We start from the raw sequence: 19,284 nt of genomic DNA on the forward strand, positions 1-19,284 counted from the left end.
GTAAAAAAAAAAAAAAAAAAAAATAGAAATTTTATGGGTGATCAATGTATATGTTGCTACTAAACTATGAATCATTCCATGAATGTTGAATGCCATTTCATTCTCATTTAACAAATCTGTACTGCATGGTAAGACATTGCGTGTAGAGACTTTGCGAATCAACTATTCTATGTATTTGCTACTATACCATCCATCTCAGCCAGACCTTTTAACATTATGGCGATGCTTGTCAAGTTCATAAATGAATAGTTGATGCCTAGGTTGGCATAACTTATGTTTTGTGTGCCAATCTATATTCTTAGCCTAGAATTTCAACCCAAAACGTGCATCAATGGTTGCAGGAGTCCAATATTGGATCCGCAACCTTTTAGCTATGATCAACTACGAAGCAAATGTTTTGGTGCTCTATCGTATTTTCTTAACTAATGCAAATTAAATGTATTGATGTGTAAGTATATCATCCTTTTCTAAACTCTTGGTGTTTATCCTTAAAATGTATAGGAGGGTTGGAGCAGGTTCTAAAGACCCATTGGCTTCATGCTCTATCATAAAAAAGCGTATCAGAAGCAAGCCTATGCCAATTTCAAGCCTACGCAAGCCTGCCGCTGCTCATCAAAAGTTCGTGAGAGGCACAACCATGTACCCTTTGGAGCATAGTCCTGGTCATGGTCTTCTTTGCACAGTGCGGCCAAATTGAATCAATTAATTGTATGTTGAAGTTCATTTGGAACCAGACGTGGTTGCAGTGGAGCATTGAAATACAAGAAGGGATCATTCATTTTTGCAAGGTACAAAAGTTCCGCATGCCAATCCCGGATTCTTGAAACTTGTGGATACTCTCAGAGTCCGTGCATTCTTGAATTGAATCCTACTTCTCCTTATAGCAATACCATGATAATTCATCTGCTGCGACTGCATCAAAAGTTAGTGGTTATTTTTCACCCATTGTTCGTGCAAAATTTTGTTCAAAGAGTAATTACAACTGCCCTTCATCATTCAGGTTGTTCTTGCTCGTCGGAGGAACAATGTTTTTCTCCTGTGAAGTCTGGATTGGTGAGGTGAGTGTATCTTGACATAGATATTGATATTATGAATTAATTTTGACTGCTCCACATCAATTGAGTGGTTTATGATCTGTTACTTCAAATATTTTTGCGAAGCTTTTGATATAGTTAGATCTAAAACTTAGGGTACGTTGTTAAGAACTTCTTAAGCGTAAGCTTGAGAGAGAGTCAATGAGATGAGGACGTTGTGGTTTTCCAAACATATATACTTAAAAGCCACTGACTGAGGTAGAGAGGTGTGTAGAAAGATATAGAAATGTGTGGATTCAGGAATGGTGCGATCATGGTTACGTTCTTGTGAGTTTTTCTTTAACGGACGTTGTTTATACTGGGTTCAACGCAAGTGTACATTTAAACACAGGTTACTTGGAACGAACTTAGTGATTGAATTGGATGGAAATATACTAAAAGAATTTATGCTGTTGGAATTGTAGCAAAATATTAAGAATGTCCAACCGATGAAAATAACGTATTAAAAATAACTCTAGAATATTCACAAAGCCTTGTAAAAGATTTTAATGAATGGTAAAGATAGTGTTGTATGGGTAAAACAGGAAAGAATTGTAGTAAAATGAGGGTTAAATTAAATATTAATTTGAATGTTGATTTTATATTTAATTATTTAATATATTAACTATTAATTTGAAATTTTTAAATTTTCCTTTTAACTAAATTGATCTTAGGTTAATGTTAATTTCAGTATTTTAGTCGAGATCTATAAGTTCAAATGATATAAAATTAGTTAATTATTAATTATAAACTTACATTTCCACTCTTATGGATGATAGAATAATTGATATTTATTATTTATTGATATAATCATTACAAGTAAATCGATTTGTCACGAGTTCATAGTAACAACCAGGTCAAAAGTCTATTCATCATTGTAATTACATCTTACGTTTTAAGTATTACTAAGCCCCTCTTAAACAAGTGAGTATAGAGTCCCATCGTTAAAGTCCCAAAATTAGCACTCAAAGAAATTACGCATCTACGCAATGCAAGTTACATTGTTTGTCACTACCCAAGAAGTACCTAGTTCAGATATTTCAACTTTTAAATTAGGGGAAAAAAAACATATTAAGATTAAAACACCAGTAGTTATACCTCTATTCTCCCTTCCCATTTCCATTTTGGCCAACAATTCTGACCTTTGGATATCCCATTTATTTGAAGGAGTGAGCATGGTATGCCCTTCCTTGCTACCAAATAAAGCTCAAAAGTCTTTCGATACATTAGATGAGATGACATCTTTCTAATCTAAGATCTCGTTAACTCGTTAACGTAAGTATGAAAATGAGGAATCGGAATGAAAATGATCCATAAGCTTAATGATGTTTCCTAAAGACTACTTGAACTCCGAATGTAAATTAGTTATATTATAGGCTAAATTTTAGAAAACAACTGTCTAAAAAATAAACATCTTTCCAAAACTCATCACAAAACCTGCATGGAAGACAGTGCTGTAACAATCTAAGCAATGTAAATAAGATTATAACTTTTCATTCAAATTTGCTTGAACTAAACGGGGCTTAAATATTTCATCAAATATCAGATGGGCGTTGAAATTTGTAGTTGCATCTTCAACATAAATGCTATAAATGCACAATTTCCATAACTCATCCATTCGGAAGCGTTTCATAGAGCGTTATTATGTTTGCCTAAATCAGGATCTTATTTATTATTTCCAACAGTTTTGAAGCATAGTTGCATAGCTACAGAAGTAAAATAAAGAACATAGAATTGATTTGCAGAAAAGTCATGGAGCCTTGGCTAGAAGAAGGTCAGGCTTTGGAGTGGTGGGGGAAAGGGAAATTCTGCTCATCACAGAGGTAAGTAAATGAAGAATATATCATATTTCGTCGTCGTCGTCATTCGTTGACAGCAGCTACTTCCTCCTTCGAGAAATAATCGTGCCTGGTGCGCAAACGAAATGTTGAGTTAGTCAAAGGGAAAATGGATCGATCATAATCAATTCTACCAAAAAAATCCAACAAAGAAAAGAACTCCCAAAGTTCAAGGTAAATATAGTTGTTGATCTTCCAAAACTCACTTCTCTAACGACTAATTCTTGGATTATGTCATTAAAGACAGCCTTTTTGTAATAATCCTCGTATAATGTTAACGTAAAGCTCGATCACAATAAAATCCCCATATCCCACCAGGACCGTGCTGAGAAATGTTTTCCTTTACGAGCCTAAAGAAGCGATGACTTACTGTATTTTTCTTGTCAATTGGTAGATGCCAGTCCCTGCCATTGCAACGTTGACACTAAAAAGGTTCCAGTTCTTCTGCATTTTTCAGAAACAAGAAAGATGTTCAGAGCTAAAAAGGAAAGTGTAGCCATTAGCTAAGATACGATTTAATCTAATTATTCGATCAAGGTAATTACAGGGATAAAACTGGAATCCCATGTCAATTTATTATTTATATGTTTTTTACACGACTATGAAAGTCGCATAATATTGAATCCTCTCTCTCCATCCATGATCCTATCTAACCATGAATCCACTCTGGCCAACCCTCCAACCAGGAAATAACCTCCTATGGTTGTTCTTCAATTGCTGGCGACCCCCACCCAAGTCCTATCCTTTAGAAGGAAGAAATTTTCGATTGAAATTAACCGAAGAGACCGTTCTTTCTCCTCTATTCAGCGGAGTTCTCTAGCCTGGCTTTTATCCACTCAATAGCATCTTGGAATCCCCGTTCAACAAAAAAAAAAAAAAAAAAATANCAAAGGACAGAAAGTTATGTCATATGGGTTGAGAAGTTATCAAATAGAAGAGGGTACTGTGCAGAAGCTGGAAGGCAATGGGGGATGCACGAAGTTGATTGTTCCTTGTGGAGAAAACACAAAAGGTTGGAGTCTTTTTATAGACTTCCCACCAATCACTATACAAAACTATCCTACAGAAAAGCATTAATGGAGGAATCACCCTGGCCCAACCAAAACTCAACCCCCTCCCATGTTACACGGGCAACCTCCTTCATCATACGACCTTGCCACCTTAGTCCTCTTTGATGTTGTTCCTCTCAAAAGATGACATTTCCATGATGACTGATACGATAGTAAGGGAGCTTTAAGGGTAGGCATCAGCTCATACAGCTCTCTAAGCTCACTTCAACCAAACAAAGCCTTGTAATATGTAAATACTAGGAACGAGCTTCAACTTTATGTAACTTCTGAAATTGGTACACCCAAATTCGAGAAATGGACTAAGAATATTTGAAAGATCAAAAGGTTCCATCATATGGTGGCGGGGTCAAAGTTCAAAACTTACCAATGGATCAATGGAGTCTGGATCAAAGTTCACAACCCCTCCCTTTTAGGCTCGGTACCCCCAATAGTATTCCCATTGCTATTAGCCAAGCCCATAAACTGTACCCATTCCATCTAAACGTACTTGGCCCCACCTGACCTCAAAAGCCCACAATAGACCTCTCAATCCCACTGAATCAACCATACCTCTCTTCCCTCCGGCCGATCCATCTTTTCAACCTCACATACCCCCACCTGTCCCATTTCATAAAAGATTGTTAACCAACTTTATTCAATCGGGCCTAGTTACTCATTAACCCGTCCTGCTCGATACTGCTTTAAAGCCCCCCCAAAAAAATTGTCAAAATTGTGTGGAATCATACCCATTTGTTAATGGGGATAAAGCACACCACTTCAAAGGAAACATATTGATCATACTCTTGCGATCAATCCTCCCACCCCACACTCACGCACTGTCTCTTCACATTTATCTCCTTATTGCCCATCTCCTCAATTCACCATTCCTCCAAACCATTTTTTTTTATAATGATGATACAGGTTTTTATGCATAGTTGATACCCATCTGTATCAAAACAGGTTATATATCAGATTCAATCCCCATGCCCACCAAGGATAATGCAAATTTGTTCATGAGATAGAGGACAAGGACCAGTCACGACAAAGTCTCCACAAGATATCCCTTGAACTCGAAACCAGGGCCTTTGTATCATGGCTATTCCAAATAAGTCATAGAAAGGTAAATCAGCTAGCAAAACCAACCAGCTCATTAGAGATTAAGAACCTTACATCTTCTGTGGACTACAAGACCCATCTCACCTTGCCATAGAATGGCCACTCCCTGGTGATTATCCATTCTCGGAACGTTCATGGCCTTGGCTTAGGCATAAGAGAGCCCTGATCAAAGACTCTCTCCTCAGAATTAATCCTACGTACTCCTCCAAGAAACTAAAAAAGATTCGGTTGATAGGTTTTTGTCAAATCACGTCAGAGCTCATGTCGCCATTGGATGGGCTGCATTGAATGCTTGTGGTTCGGCAGAGGGTATTTTTATCATGTGGAATGATCCTTCTACTGAGGCAATTAAAGTCATTGAAGGTTCTTACTCCCTTACCCTTCATCTCTCCCTTTTAGATGGTTTTAATTTCTGGCTTTCTGGTATCTATGGCCAGAATAAATCAGTCGACAGAGCATCTCTTTGGGTTGAATATATGACCTCTCTCATCTTTGTACTAACCATTGGGTTTTAAGGGAACACTTCAATGTGACTGGATGGACTTCTGAAATTTTGAAGGGGTAGATTGATCATTAAGAGTTGGCAAGTGAGTTAGAAATTCAAGAAGAAAAGGCGATATCGATCTATCTTAAAGTCATAGGCAGACTCTAATAAGGGCTGAACTTTTATCCATATCCTCCAGAGAAGAAATTACTTGATAAATCAAGGGCCTGTTCTTGAAAGTTCTTGTTTCAAGGACTCTATAAAGTGGCACCGGTAATCTCCCTAATGAATCCTCAAAGCTTTATGGAAAGCAATATCTCCCAAAAAGGTAAAGGTCATTTCATAGACCATTCTTAAATGTGGTCTCAAGACCAATGATAAACTCCGTAGTGGATGTTCAATCATTCCCTCCAACCAAAAATGTGTATTCTTGGTAATATATATTTTTCCTAAAACATGAGACATACCTTCCATAAATTAGTGAAAAATAATATTACAACCAAATGTCCACACCAAGAATCATATAGAAAACCAACCAAACAAATTTCCAAAGTGAACCTAAAAAAAACCACCCCAATCAGCAATTAATTACAAAGAGCATCCGAAGAATAAGAGATGAGAAAGTGATGGCCATCTTTTTTCTAGCAATCCTTTCATTCTCCATGTATGGGCACAATTCTTCAAAGCTTCCACAGGAATCTGTCCCTCCTCTACTTAGGGCAGCAAGGATCACATCCTTTCTTATATGGCTACTTGTTAAAAGACAACGACAATGTCTTATGACTCAATGCTACGAAAGCCACTTCTAAGAACATTCAGATTAAGCAGGATACGAGAACTACTAAAGAGGATGCTATTGTTTGGGATGCTTCACTCAGGAGTTGTTTATCTGGAGAATTTTGTAACTCTAACCCCTCCATCATTTCTTCCAATTGGGATGCTTTCTGTAATTCCTTGGGAAGTTCTTTGTAAATTTCATTCCCCTCCATAATTTTTTAGGTGAGAGCTCAAAAATCTTCCTAATAACTATGATGTACAAAATATGGGCCATTCATATGGTTATATTATCATTACTTTATGTTTCCGTGATCATAATCAAATCATTTCTTTAACTTACCGGCGTGATCACAGTGCTGTAACGTGACCAGATAACTCCAGTGGCTGTAACAGCTAGATGCATATGATAAGAGGAAAACAAAGTCAATAAATGAATTCTTCTAACTCAAAATCAAACTATAATAGAAAGGAAAAGATATTAAATTAATAATCTTCCTTCGAAGTTACTATATGAGTGCACGTGAGAAAAGATATAGGTGAAAGAAAAACTGAAATGGTGCAAACTTTACATGGCTTGAATGACCTTTTTTCATCCCATCGACTTCCAGTGCCACAGAGAACACATACCTATTTGCTGAGGATAAGAAATTTTTTCTGGTGGCTTAGCAAAGTCAGCAATATTGGCTATACTGATACCCCACTTAAAGGTTGGTGCCCAGAAGTGAACTGTATAATAAACAGGATTTAGCTCGAAGAAATCTTGTACAGATGGCATATTTAATTTAAAGCATAGACTGAAAAAATTGCTCATCATAGAATGACCTCAATTATTACACGTCATTCTAGTGGAGCTACAGCAACAATAATATTATTAGACCACAAATGATAAGTGGTTTTTCCTTTAAAAGGATAATATTATTAACCAAGAACAAAAAAGAATACAAACTGGGTGCGGGAGAAGAAGCAGCCGAAAAAGAGTTATTACAAGAAAGCCTTCCAATTGAGATTGATAAAATATATTATAATTGCAAATGAATTTTTAGAGACGGGAGCCGAATTACAGGGCCACAGAAGATAAATGCATTTCTAAAACCATACATTCCAACAAGAGATCATGCAATAAATTTCCAGGTACGTCGCAGTAGTTTTTAAGATTAATGTAGGTATTGAACCACATCCTATTATAAAATCCACTAGGTAAATCTCCCAATAAGGAACCATATCGTGAGATACTCGTTTATTTATTATGGATAAGAAACGATGTTATTAACTGAAAAAAGTACAAAAGATGTCATTATACAGTGAAGAGAAGAATAAACTTCCTTTTGATCTAGATTATAAATAAAAATTAGTGATTCAAACTTCAGATTAGGTAACCACTTGAAACATTGTAATATTACTTGATTGAAAATAACAAAGTAGAAGGAGGATCTTGATTATCTTTTGAGGAGTTGGCAATTTGTTTACTCCCTTTGGAGTCAACGCTTCAGTGTGTTTGGAGTTGTTGTGGTGCGTAATAGAGATTGTGCACTGTCGTTCTATTACTGAGGAGACACTGATGATCCTTCCTCTTTGAGATAAGGGGAGAGTCCTATGGCAGACTTGTATTCTCTTTTATTTTGTTTTTGTTATCAGTTTTTTCCTGCTACCATTGATGNGGAGTGTCCATCGAGAGGAATAGTAGGATTTTTAAAAAGCTGAAGGACTTTGGAGGAGGTGTGGAGATTGTGAGATTTAATACATCTTTACGGACATAGCTTGGAGTAATTCTTTCGGATTGAAGTCTTTTCCCATAGACAGTTGATGACTCCTGCTGCGGGCTTGTTTTTCTGTATACCCTAGTACATTCTTTCATTATTCTCAGTGAAAAATCGGTTTCTAATCCAAAAAAAATGACGAAATAGAAGAATATGAAGGCAGAGGATCAGGCACAGCAATAATATGAGCAAGTTTCATTCAAATCGAGAATTTCTGGGTAAATTTCTTGAAAGAAATTTTCTAACTTGAGAATTACTGCCCCTGTGATGATGCCCTACAAGTAAAGAACTTGAAGAATAATGGCAGTGGGCATTAAGGGGAGTTTCATTTATCACTGCCACAACTAAGAGCAGCTAGTAATCAATGCTCTCATCATGAAGCAGAAGCAAAATTCCCCATTGAAATACATCCTAACAGGCATCTTTAGAAGAGCCCAGATGTGGGAAAAGTTTGTCCACAAAACTATCTAATGAGACTCTCATATCTCCTGATTTGAACATTTTCTTCTCCTTGGAATGTCATTATGCTTTCAATTTACGCAAAGGTAATACAGACTACATCCAATCCAAAGGCAATATTTTCCTCCCCTCTGAGATCATTCACGAGCCACACGTTGGCGCTATGGAAACTAAATACAAAGGTAATAGGACTATACAGGGAATCCAATTCTTACATCCACGTTATAAATTTCACGTTGACTGACTAATAGTTGCTCGTTTCCGATTTCACACGAATCATTCAATTAAACCATCTGAAACTCAACGCTCATCGACTAACCGATCAAAATCTTCTTAAAAATGAACATGCAACATTACAATTCCAAAACAAATTTAATCAATCAGCCATATCGAAAATGGATCTGTCGCGACCAAATTCTAGTTAGAAAATTGGATAAAGAGTATAAGAAAAAGGAGATACCAAACTTCAATTTGATCCGTAAAGAATAAAAATTAGAATATCGATTGAGAAAGATGGAGCAAACTAACTGGTTTTAGGGCCAGCAGGGTGATTCCAGAATGCTTGGAGCTTCGAAGCCGCCATAAATGCTCCTCTGCCTTTATCCTCGTGCTCGAAGGCCCTTGCCACCGGCTTGAATTTATGTCTGAACCTGTTCAATCCAAAGAACGTCTTCTCTTGGATTTTCTAGAGTTTGTTTGTTTGAAAAAAAAAAAAAAAATTGTTTTTATGTATCTGTCATTCATAATGCTCTGATACAGTTTTAATAAAATAATTAAATTTTAGACCAATACAAATCAATCTATAATCATTCAAATAAATAAATTATTAATAAATTATATAGTCACAAAATTATAACATCTTAACATAGTACAACATTATCGTAATATTAAAGACTAATAACTATATTACTTCTCGAGTAATTAGTTCTCATAAAAATAAGAAAAATACAAAGATATATTCCGAAATTCAAAAAATTAATAAATAAATTATGCCTGACAAAGCGAGAGAGCCCTGAATTATATGAAAATTTATAAAAATATAAATTGTGATATAGAAATATACAGTGACTGCAACAAATAGATAATAAATAAGTTAGAACTTAAAACAAAATCTTCAAAAAGATTTAATAACATTGATTTTTTACCGGTCTAATAGTGTGTACATATCAAAACTTCTACTGTTTTAGGTGTCAAAACAAACTGATAAGATAAGGAATCAATACAAGGGGAATAAGATTCGAATTACCTTGTTGATCGAATATCTCAAGGAAAGAACACTTTTTTGAGATTCGAATCACTCCACAAGCAAGATTGATCATGTCGAGCTTGAATGATTCTACATGCAATCTAAACTGCATAGAATTGCAAAGAAACTTAGTCATTGGCTAAAGAAAAGCACAAATGCTTCTTTTAATATATTTTTCAAGTCTGCTTACAAATACAACATACATCGCTTTATATAGTCTCAAAATGAAACTACTAAAGGCATTCCAAGAGTTCTAACGTTCATACTTAATGACCATAATTAGCCCGGATGTAAATGTAACAGAAATTAAATAAAAAGTCTTAAAATACAATAACTCTAAATTGTAACCCACCCAAAATTTACAACAATCAAACTTCATTCTTCTTCAATGTAGCATGAATTGAAACATGTTTTGATAATTTTGACAACCTTTTCTTCACATCTTCATTGAAGTATATTGTATGATTGATGTCTCTTGGTTCATATCACAAACTTCTAAAAGAATGAAGAATCCTCCCACCTATACTAAAGGTTGATTCAGAAACTAGGGTGGACATTATAATGGCCGAAGTATTTTGGACAATTTTTTATAAAACTCTGTATTTAAGATCATATATTTTCGATCAAGCTAGAAAAATGATTTTCCGGCCTACACAAATATAGGAATTCGCAGTACCTAAAGTCGCTACTATTATCTTAACCTAAGCTTATATGCAGAATATAACTCTTAAAACGTCATCATTAAAATCAAATTTCAACATAAACGTACTTCATCATTAAAAACACCGTGATAGTCTTACGTGTTCAAAACGTAAATTAGAAATGAAATTAAAAACAATAATGAAAATTAGTTTGAAACATGATATGTATAACTACAAATACTGACCTAAGTCTAGGAAATTAAATATGTTACTAGCCTATGCACGTGTCATGGGCTTTAATTGTGATGATGTCGTCAACCATACAGGGGCGCTTTGTCTTTATTTAAAAAATGATGTAGCACACGGCTTGCGTATTTCAAAAAATACTTAGTAAGTGGCTTCACTATAGGGGCAGTAAAAATGCAAACATGCGACCTATCATTAAAATATCCTAGGGGTAGCCTCCAATCCGGACTAAATTGGATGTGCAGTACTTTCCTACGCACGACCCACATGTGTGAGCGTGAACCCCCAAGCAATTCGTACCCCTCTGGACCCATCATAATCGAGCTAGCTGTCCGTAGCGATGTCCGGAGGTCAGTGGACCCCTGAGTGTCATGCACGACATGATCACTATCATCATTGTAGCATATGCGTCCGTACTCGTCATCGTGAACACATCATGAACATCGTAAAACGTCATTATAAGCTCATACATGTAATCATAAAATACATCATACATCATCATACATAAAGGACATGTGTCGGTGTCATTAGGCACATGTCGTCATGCATCAAGCAATTGTCTAGCCTATCCTATATTAAGGCCACTTAGTCTCATGGGCCGTAGGTATGGGGGTCGCAATCTCGTGGGCTGTAGATTTGGGCTGAGGCGTGCGTTGGGTCGAAACTAAATGGATGGGTAGTGGGTTATGGGTTAAGTCTGACCCGAATCTAGATCTGACGGGTTCGTCTTCTTCACTTGACTCCCTATGTTTTTCGATTCCGTTTCTCTCTTCTTTATGTTCGTTTCCGACGCCATTTCTCATTCTTTTTCTTCCTCTACTTCTCAGTCAGCCTCTCTTCTCCACTTTCACGAAGTCCTACGACTTGAAAGCACCTACAACCATAGATCCATGATACTCTCAAACTCGAAACTTGAATTTGGATTCCAACCATGCACGACGTTGAGAGAAAACGTATAAAGCTTACCTCTCATGTATTGCAGCTCTCCATTTTGAACTTTAAACAACTTCTTCAAAGGTAGTCAGATATGGAAAGCCCAAAGAGGACAAAGAGAACAATAGGGAGTCGGGCGTTACAAGTGCTTAGTTTACTGCCTATTGCTAGCGGTGTGCTTAGGCTATAAGGGAAATATCTGCTAGCGGTGTGCTTAGGTCGTAAGCCCAAAGAGGACAATATCTGCTAGCGGTGTGTTTAGGCCGTTACAACTGCTCAGTTTACTGCTTATTGCTAGAAATTATTTGGAACTTCTTCTTTGATAATATATTTCTAACCATGTTCATGATTGTTCTATTCTTGCTCAACTACACCATTTGATTGGGGAGTGTAGACGGCAGAAAGCTGCCTACTAATACTATTATTTTTGCGAAAAATATTGAACTCACGAGAGGTGAACTCTCCTCTCCTATCTATGCGCAGACAACGAATAAAATCTCCCGTCTATTTCTCAACAAGATTTTTCTAATTCTCGAAGATAATAAAGGCTTCAGATTTTTCTGCAAGAAATTATATCTACACCTTGAGGTTGTAATCATCGATAAAGCTTATGAAATATCTCTTCTTACCTTCGGAAAGAGGTTTGATGGGTCCACAGATGTCTGCATGTATCAATTGCAGCCTTTGTGTTGCTCTTTGGAAATGCATTCCTATGTTGTTTTCCCAACATGCAATCAGTGCATATTTTAGATGTTGCTCACCATTTGCTTATGTTGCAATGTTCTCAAACTCTTGAAACCTAGACGCCAAAGACGAGTGTTGTCTTCGATAATTTTTTTGGAAGTAAGTGGTGATTTGTGACATGATTCTTGCAAGTAATATGAACATCATTGTTGTTCACATATTAAGTCTCTTCTTTGCGATTGTGCGGCACTCACTTCCCAACAATAAGTGAGTTAAGCCTATTCGTTCTTGCGTCGCCTACGGCCAAGCGACGTATGTTCGAGCCTCTGGCCCCGGTTCAAGAAGAAAGTTTTAGAAAACGGGGGAAAGAGAGATTTCGATAAAGAGTTTTGAAAGCAAATCGAAATTGAAATTGGTGTTATATGAGACTGTAAGCAAAAGGCAACAACAATGGTTTATTGCATATAACTATCGGGTAGGGATCCCTTCTTGGGATGATAGATTTCGTATTATCCATGTTGTATCAAAATAGATACTCCTCTTTCTTGCAAGACTTAATAGGTTATCAACTCAGGTTTATAGAAGACAACTCGAGCAATTTGCAACCTAATGTTACCTTTTCCCAACACAACCATCTGGAAATTATTTCTAAGCTTCCCAGATTTTCAGAATTTCTCATCAAGATCTGAGAATCATTCCTTGTTTGCACACAAATGATTGCTACACCTCGAGTCAAGGAACCAAACATCTTCCCTCCTCGATTGATTGATTGAGCTCCTTGTTAAATAGATGTCCACCACTTTCTCTTCCTTTACCTGTTCTTCAAAAAGCTTCACGAGCTCGATCACCTTCTCTTCCATCGATTCTTTTATCGTATGTCACCTTTAGTGCTTGTTCATCACCTATATATGCATCAACACTCTCGCCCTCTTCCATTTGTAGGACCTTAAACTTCTTCCTAAGAGCTTGGAGCTGTGCTCTTTTGACTCTTATAGAATCCTGGTACTTCTGCTTCATAGAGTCACAAATTTGTTTGGCAGTGTCTCTATTAAGGATTGAATCCATAGCGGTTCCATAATGGTTCGATTAATGACTTGGGTTCTTGACCATCAAATTTTTTAGCTTCAGGTCTGCAATTGTTTTTTTGTCGTGTTTTGCTAGTCTCCATTCATTTTGTTGCGGCACGGGTTCCCGTCTCTATCATAGACCAATATTCCTGTGACTAAAGAAAATTTTTCATAAGTATAGACCAATGATCATAATGTCCATCAAACTTAAGAATTATCGGTTGAACGAAATTGTTTTGAGCTATCATACTTTGAAGGAATGAAATTACTTAATTACTAAAATTATTAATTAATTAGCTAACAAATTAAAAATTAATAAGGACTAGTTTTTAATAAAAAGTTGATTTTCAATAATTATAACTAGCTACTTATTTATTATTTATAATCAATTAATTAAGTACTAATTTTGATGGGCTCATTATTATTAATATATAATAATTTTAAAATTAATTAATTAATTAAAATTAAATTTATAATTAATAAAATGTTCTATGGTAATAATTATTTTATACCTTTCATACACCATATATTTTTTTTAAACTTTATTAATAATTTATTATAATTATATAAAATTTATAAAATTATATCATTTAAAGTAATTTAACAGGTATAATTAATTGTTCAGTGTTGAATATAATTATTAATATTAATTGTAAGAATGAAAATTAAATTACTTAAAAGTATTTTAATAATTAGATGTAATTAAAAAAAAAACTAACAACAATTAATTATCTAAAATTAAATAATATAATAAAAACACGAAAAAAAATCGGACTCGCTAATTCGGTTAGAACAGTTGTACAGAGCGAACCGTACGGAATGGTTCAGTTTTCGGTTTGACCGAACCGACCCAAATGTAGTTTGTTTTCGGTTTTCTTTTCTAAACGTAGCCGACACATCGCATCGGACGTCTCGCCATCTCCCTCGAGTCTTTCGTTGCCTCACTCACGGTCACTGCCGCACTCACCGTCGATCAGCTGCATTGCCGTCGAATTCTCAGCCATTGCGCATTTGGCTGCTCAGCCCCCGCGCCTTCGACAGAGAATCCAGGAGCCTTGGTCTTTTCTCTGCTAAATTCGGTCTCTTCTCAAATCTGCGCTACGTCGTTGAGTGATTCTTGGTGGGTTTCTAATCTGTTTCTTGTTATTGTTGGGTTCTTGTTTGTAATGTAGCAACACTACGCTCTGTTTTTGTTCTGCTCCAATGTTGTGAGTTTTTTTTGGGATTTGGGTATCTAGGTTGATTGGTGAATCGATTTTCTTCGGGGTCCTGCTTGTTTTTGCATTCTCATACTTTGGAGGGGCAGACATATCAGCTCATCCTCCTTGTTTTCAAACATTTATGTCTTGTTATTTGTGTTCATCGTATGAAAAACAATAGGTTCATGCACATTTTAGCATACTTTTGGCCAAAGTCGATGATATTTTGACTTGTTTCACTCTGTTCCATCAAAGAAAATGGATGACATGCATTTGTGTTCATCATATGCTAGATGTTGGTGCTTTTCCTAAGTGTACATTTTCAGCAATTTCTGTTCATTTGATCATTTTCTTGTAAAGTCTAAATGTCGCTTGCCGTTGGTTTTTCATCGGTTTGCGTCTGCTTTTCATTCTTTGAGTTAAGCAAATTCAATTCATAAGCCAAATAGCTCATTTGCTTAGTACTAAATCATCTTTGAGTAGGTGATTCTCTGTTGCTTGTGTTTTCTGTTCTCAAGTTGGAAATGGAAGAAGTGTTAGAAGGCTTTTGCTGTGGATATGAGGTCCCTTTTAGGAATCAAGAAGTTCATTATCTAAAGCTTGAACTCATAGCAAAGTAATAAGAATAATAGTGGAATTGGGAATTAAACTTTTTCTAGAATGAATATGAAGGAGAACTAAACCTCTCATTGTCGTATTCCTCTATGGTATTATTTTTCTCTTGATTTTCAATCTCAAGATTGAGTTGTTATTGACTCAACTATTTTGAATCAATCTTAGGGATTGGATCCACAATGTTGAGTATTGCTGGAGATGTGCATTATAACATAGCTCTAGAGGAATTTAGCGTCAATGAGATTGTAAAAAGAGAAGTGGAAAATTTAGATCATAATGCTTTTGAAAAGTACCATAAGCAATTGGAATAAGTTACCCTTTAGAGGAATCAAATGCTAGCAGGGCTTCAAATTTATCCTACTTGGGAAAACAGTAGGGCTTAACTACTAACTGAACTTGCACAAGGATGAGGATCCCATTGGTAGACTCATGGTGGAGAAGGTGTGACTAATCTACGGTAACATTGTTGTGAATTTTGACCATCGAAGGCAATGGTGCATGCTGCAGGTCAAATTTGAATAAAAACTTTAGGATCTAAGCAAATGTAACAAATTGGTGAAGATTATAGTTCAATAAGGTCGATCGTCATGGATTTAATGGATTAGAAGCTGGAGCAACTTGAGGTTGATTGAATTGAACACCATTACTTGGCCCACACCTTAAACGCCAGGACCGGATGGTTTTACCTCAATTTTTTTTTTTTTTTTTTTTTTTTTTTTTTTTTTTTTTTTTTTTTTTTTTTTTTTTTTTTTTTTTNAGCATTTTGAGAGATGAGAGACGATATCATGAGAGTGTTCCAAGATTTCTTTTTAGAATGGAGTTATTAATGGCTACCTAAACGAAACATACATTTGTTTGATCTCAAAGAAAATGGATGCTTGCAATGTTGTAGACTTTCTCCCCATAAGTCTTATGACCGGACTATACAAAATCATAGCAAATGTGCTATTTGAACGTCTTAAAAAAGTTCTCCTTTTCATGATTAATGGGCAGCAAACAGCTATTGTAGAGGGATGACAAATCCTTGATGCATCCCTCATGGAAAATGAACTCATAGATGAATGGGAGATTATTTGGGAGAGGAATAATCTCATGTTGTCACGTCAAACAGCAGAAATGATTTCAAATCCATTCTGTTCTGAAATCCTTTCAAATACAAGTATTCCAACCAGAGGGTAAATTCAATTCTTAGAACACCCATTTTCCTTCCATCATTCACCTTCGGATTCGAGATTTGAGAAGCTTCTTGTTGGTGGCAGGTAATAATTCAGTCAATTTGTTGTCTAATCTAATTCGTATTCCCAACTAGCATTTTATTGCCACCTAAATGTTAAAATTACTCCCAATTGCTTGTACTACTTTTCAAAAGCATTAGGATGTTAATTTGTCACCTTTCTTTTTTACAATCTCATTGATGCTAAATTTCTCTACAGCTATGCTCTGATGCACATTTCTAGCAATAATCTAGATTTGGTTATGGAACTACCATCGAGATTTTCGGACCATATTTCCTAGTCCTTTGGTTATCCCAAGAATGGGGGATAGCAACCGCTTATGCGGCCTCTCCTTCTGAGGAGGCCCTATGAATCAAGGACGAGAAAGCCACAATAATACACCTTTCGATTCTTTTGATATTGATTCTTCTATTCCATTTTAATCTTTTACATAAACTCTCAAGGAATCTACTGAAAGCAAAACTCACAACCACGTAACCATGATCACATTTCACGGTTCAACCTGAACCTACCTTAAAATCTTCATTTGTGATAGTGCAACTCTTCTCGTCTTCTTATGCTTATGTTCCAATATTTAATATCTGTGCGGTCATTTATCCTCAGACTTTTTGAACTTTTAAGATCTTTTATTGTCAAGATTTAACATGTTGTATCGTATTGAGATACTGACATGAATACTGCATTCTGCTTAAACTTAAGTTTATGAGGTTTTGGCTTATCTGGTTAAGGGACTGTGTTTCTCATTCTTGATAGATGTCTAATAAAGATGATATTGAGAACCCCAATGCTGATAAGGTCCAGAAAGGGTTAGTGGCTTCTGCTTTGTCAGGTGAGAGCCCACCAAACTGGTATGCCATTGTTCTACAGCAAGTCTCAATATATGGTGTTGCTGCTGGGTACTGTGTTTCTGCATCCCTGCTTTCCATCATCAATAAATGGGCAATCATGAAGTTCCCTTACCCAGGTGCACTGACTGCTCTACAATACTTCACTAGTGCAGCTGGAGTTTTCATTTGTGGTTGTGCTGGATTTATCGAATACGATCGACTTGATCTCTTGACAATGTGGCGGTTCCTACCTGCTGCATTTATATTCTATCTTTCCCTATTCACCAACAGTGAACTTCTCTTGCATGCCAATGTCGATACATTCATTGTTTTCCGCTCAGCAGTTCCAATTTTCGTCGCTATCGGTGAGACCCTTTTCCTGCACCAACCCTGGCCATCAATGAAGACATGGGTCTCGCTCGCTATCATCCTCGGTGGCAGTGTTCTTTACGTACTGACAGATTATCAATTCACATTGGCAGCATACATTTGGGCTTCGGCTTATCTCATTAGCATGTCCATAGATTTTGTATACATAAAGCATGTTGTTATGACCATAGGGCTGAACACATGGGGCCTTGTGCTGTATAACAACTTAGAGGCACTTCTTTTGTTTCCATTGGAGCTTCTTATCATGGGTGAACTCAAGAAAATCAAGCACGAAATCTCAGATGAATCTGATTGGCACTCATTTGCAGTGGTTTTGCCTGTTGGGTTATCATGTTTATTTGGTTTGTCCATATCTTTCTTTGGGTTCTCTTGTCGCAGGGCAATATCTGCTACTGGATTCACTGTACTCGGAATTGTCAATAAACTCCTCACTGTAGTGATTAATCTTGTCATCTGGGATAAGCATTCGACGTTCATTGGAACAATGGGGCTATTGATATGTATGTCCGGTGGAATCTTGTATCAACAATCTTCAAGCTCAAAGCCGAAAGAGGTGGTAGGGGCACAAGAAACAGTGGAAGAAGAGCAACAAAAGCTACTTGATGATAGGCCAAGCAATTCAGATGAACAACAAAAGCAAGTTGAGATGCCAAGCGTTCCAGATAGCAGCGACGCCGAGAACAAAGTTAGTCGATCGGAGGATGCGAGATCATGAGGTGCTTCTAAATGGTAATGCTTCTATAACAATTGTATTTGGTTGCATTATTTGATTCATATTTATCATTTGTAGCATGCTAATATTGTTTAGTTGCATTTTGATGTATATCTTATTATGTTCATTGAAAATTGTTCTTTTCTTTCTTCAGAATCTTACATGGAATTGGATATACCTGTATTTTTAATATCACATGTTAAATCACACCTGTGTATCAAGATGATGACCAGAAGGTCACTACCTCCTCCAAGATTGGGCATTATGATGCTACTTGAGAATTGTCATATGTTCTTCCATAGTTTAAGCATTCTTTTCCTTTTCTATGTTTTTTCTTAATTGTCCAACCGTTTTATTTGAAAAAATATATCACTGAACAGAGATAGAATCAGACCGGTCCCCTAAATGCTTTTTTGGATATTCCTCAATGTCCTGGCTATTCACGGAACGTGAGAAGCAGATGAATAATCATCCGCTTCCAGAAGAAATTGAAGAGTTTCTCGAGAATCCTACAAGATCCATTCGTTCTTTTTTCTGTGACAGAATGGTTAGAACTTAATGTTTTTTTAGGCTAATTAAGGGGAAGATCAAGGAACCTTATATTTATTGATATAAAATATTTAAATAAAAGTAAAAGTAAAGTCACGAAAGCTTATATTCGGATAAACTCTATTGTCTGTTGTATTCAACGTTTACCAATTATTTGAAATTTCGTTCCATTTGGACATTCTTTTAATCACTTTGGAAGGAAACCGATGGCTGCCACGAACACGATGACCAAGTGGACAAGCTGAGGCACTATTCTGCCTCATATGGAGATTTGGGAAATTACTTACACAATGGTTTCGTTTTTTTTCATAAATGGCATAGGTTTGTTTAATTGGTTTTTACACCGATAAATTCCTCAATTTTTCTGAGTTCTTTCATCTTTACAAT

General features: G+C 36.2%; 3 protein-coding genes across 13 annotated transcripts in view; 2 read left to right on the top strand and 1 right to left on the bottom strand.

The window, feature by feature from the left end:
* LOC111783620 (sialyltransferase-like protein 2) overlaps positions 1-1,335 on the top strand; it is a 7,547-nt gene extending 6,212 nt beyond the window's left edge. For 6 of the 8 annotated variants that reach the window (XM_023664534.1, XM_023664536.1, XM_023664535.1 and 3 more), the window contains one exon: positions 502-1,335. In XM_023664534.1, the coding sequence (XP_023520302.1) occupies positions 502-697 (196 nt within the window). In that variant the 3' untranslated portion in view covers positions 698-1,335. The remainder of the gene's footprint in view (positions 1-501) is intronic. The other 2 variants (XR_002813386.1, XR_002813387.1) reach the window with 2 other exon arrangements.
* A 1,308-nt stretch (positions 1,336-2,643) lies between these two features.
* On the bottom strand, positions 2,644-9,243 carry LOC111783720 (mitochondrial pyruvate carrier 4). Its single transcript, XM_023664638.1, has 5 exons — positions 9,082-9,243; positions 6,965-7,063; positions 6,678-6,730; positions 3,282-3,355; positions 2,644-2,981 (listed from the first exon to the last, which is right to left on the bottom strand). The coding sequence occupies exons 1-5, from the start codon at positions 9,134-9,136 to the stop codon at positions 2,936-2,938; spliced, it is 327 nt and encodes a 108-aa protein (XP_023520406.1). The 5' UTR covers positions 9,137-9,243; the 3' UTR covers positions 2,644-2,935.
* A 5,030-nt stretch (positions 9,244-14,273) lies between these two features.
* Positions 14,274-18,461, top strand: LOC111782655 (GDP-mannose transporter GONST3-like). Of its 4 annotated transcripts, none has more exons than XM_023663449.1 (3): positions 14,274-14,490; positions 16,178-16,443; positions 17,173-18,461. In XM_023663449.1, the coding sequence occupies exon 3, from the start codon at positions 17,173-17,175 to the stop codon at positions 18,349-18,351; it is 1,179 nt and encodes a 392-aa protein (XP_023519217.1). In that variant the 5' UTR covers positions 14,274-14,490; positions 16,178-16,443; the 3' UTR covers positions 18,352-18,461. The 4 variants fall into 4 exon arrangements, with proteins under 4 accessions (XP_023519217.1, XP_023519219.1, XP_023519218.1 ...); XM_023663451.1 differs by lacking the exon at positions 16,178-16,443 and having other exon boundaries at positions 17,173-17,248; positions 17,384-18,461; XM_023663450.1 differs by lacking the exon at positions 16,178-16,443 and having other exon boundaries at positions 17,148-18,461.
* The last annotated feature ends 823 nt before the right edge of the window (positions 18,462-19,284 follow it).

This window comes from Cucurbita pepo, chromosome LG20 (genome assembly GCF_002806865.2).
Source record: "Cucurbita pepo subsp. pepo cultivar mu-cu-16 chromosome LG20, ASM280686v2, whole genome shotgun sequence".
In the NCBI taxonomy this organism is placed as follows: domain Eukaryota; kingdom Viridiplantae; phylum Streptophyta; class Magnoliopsida; order Cucurbitales; family Cucurbitaceae; genus Cucurbita; species Cucurbita pepo.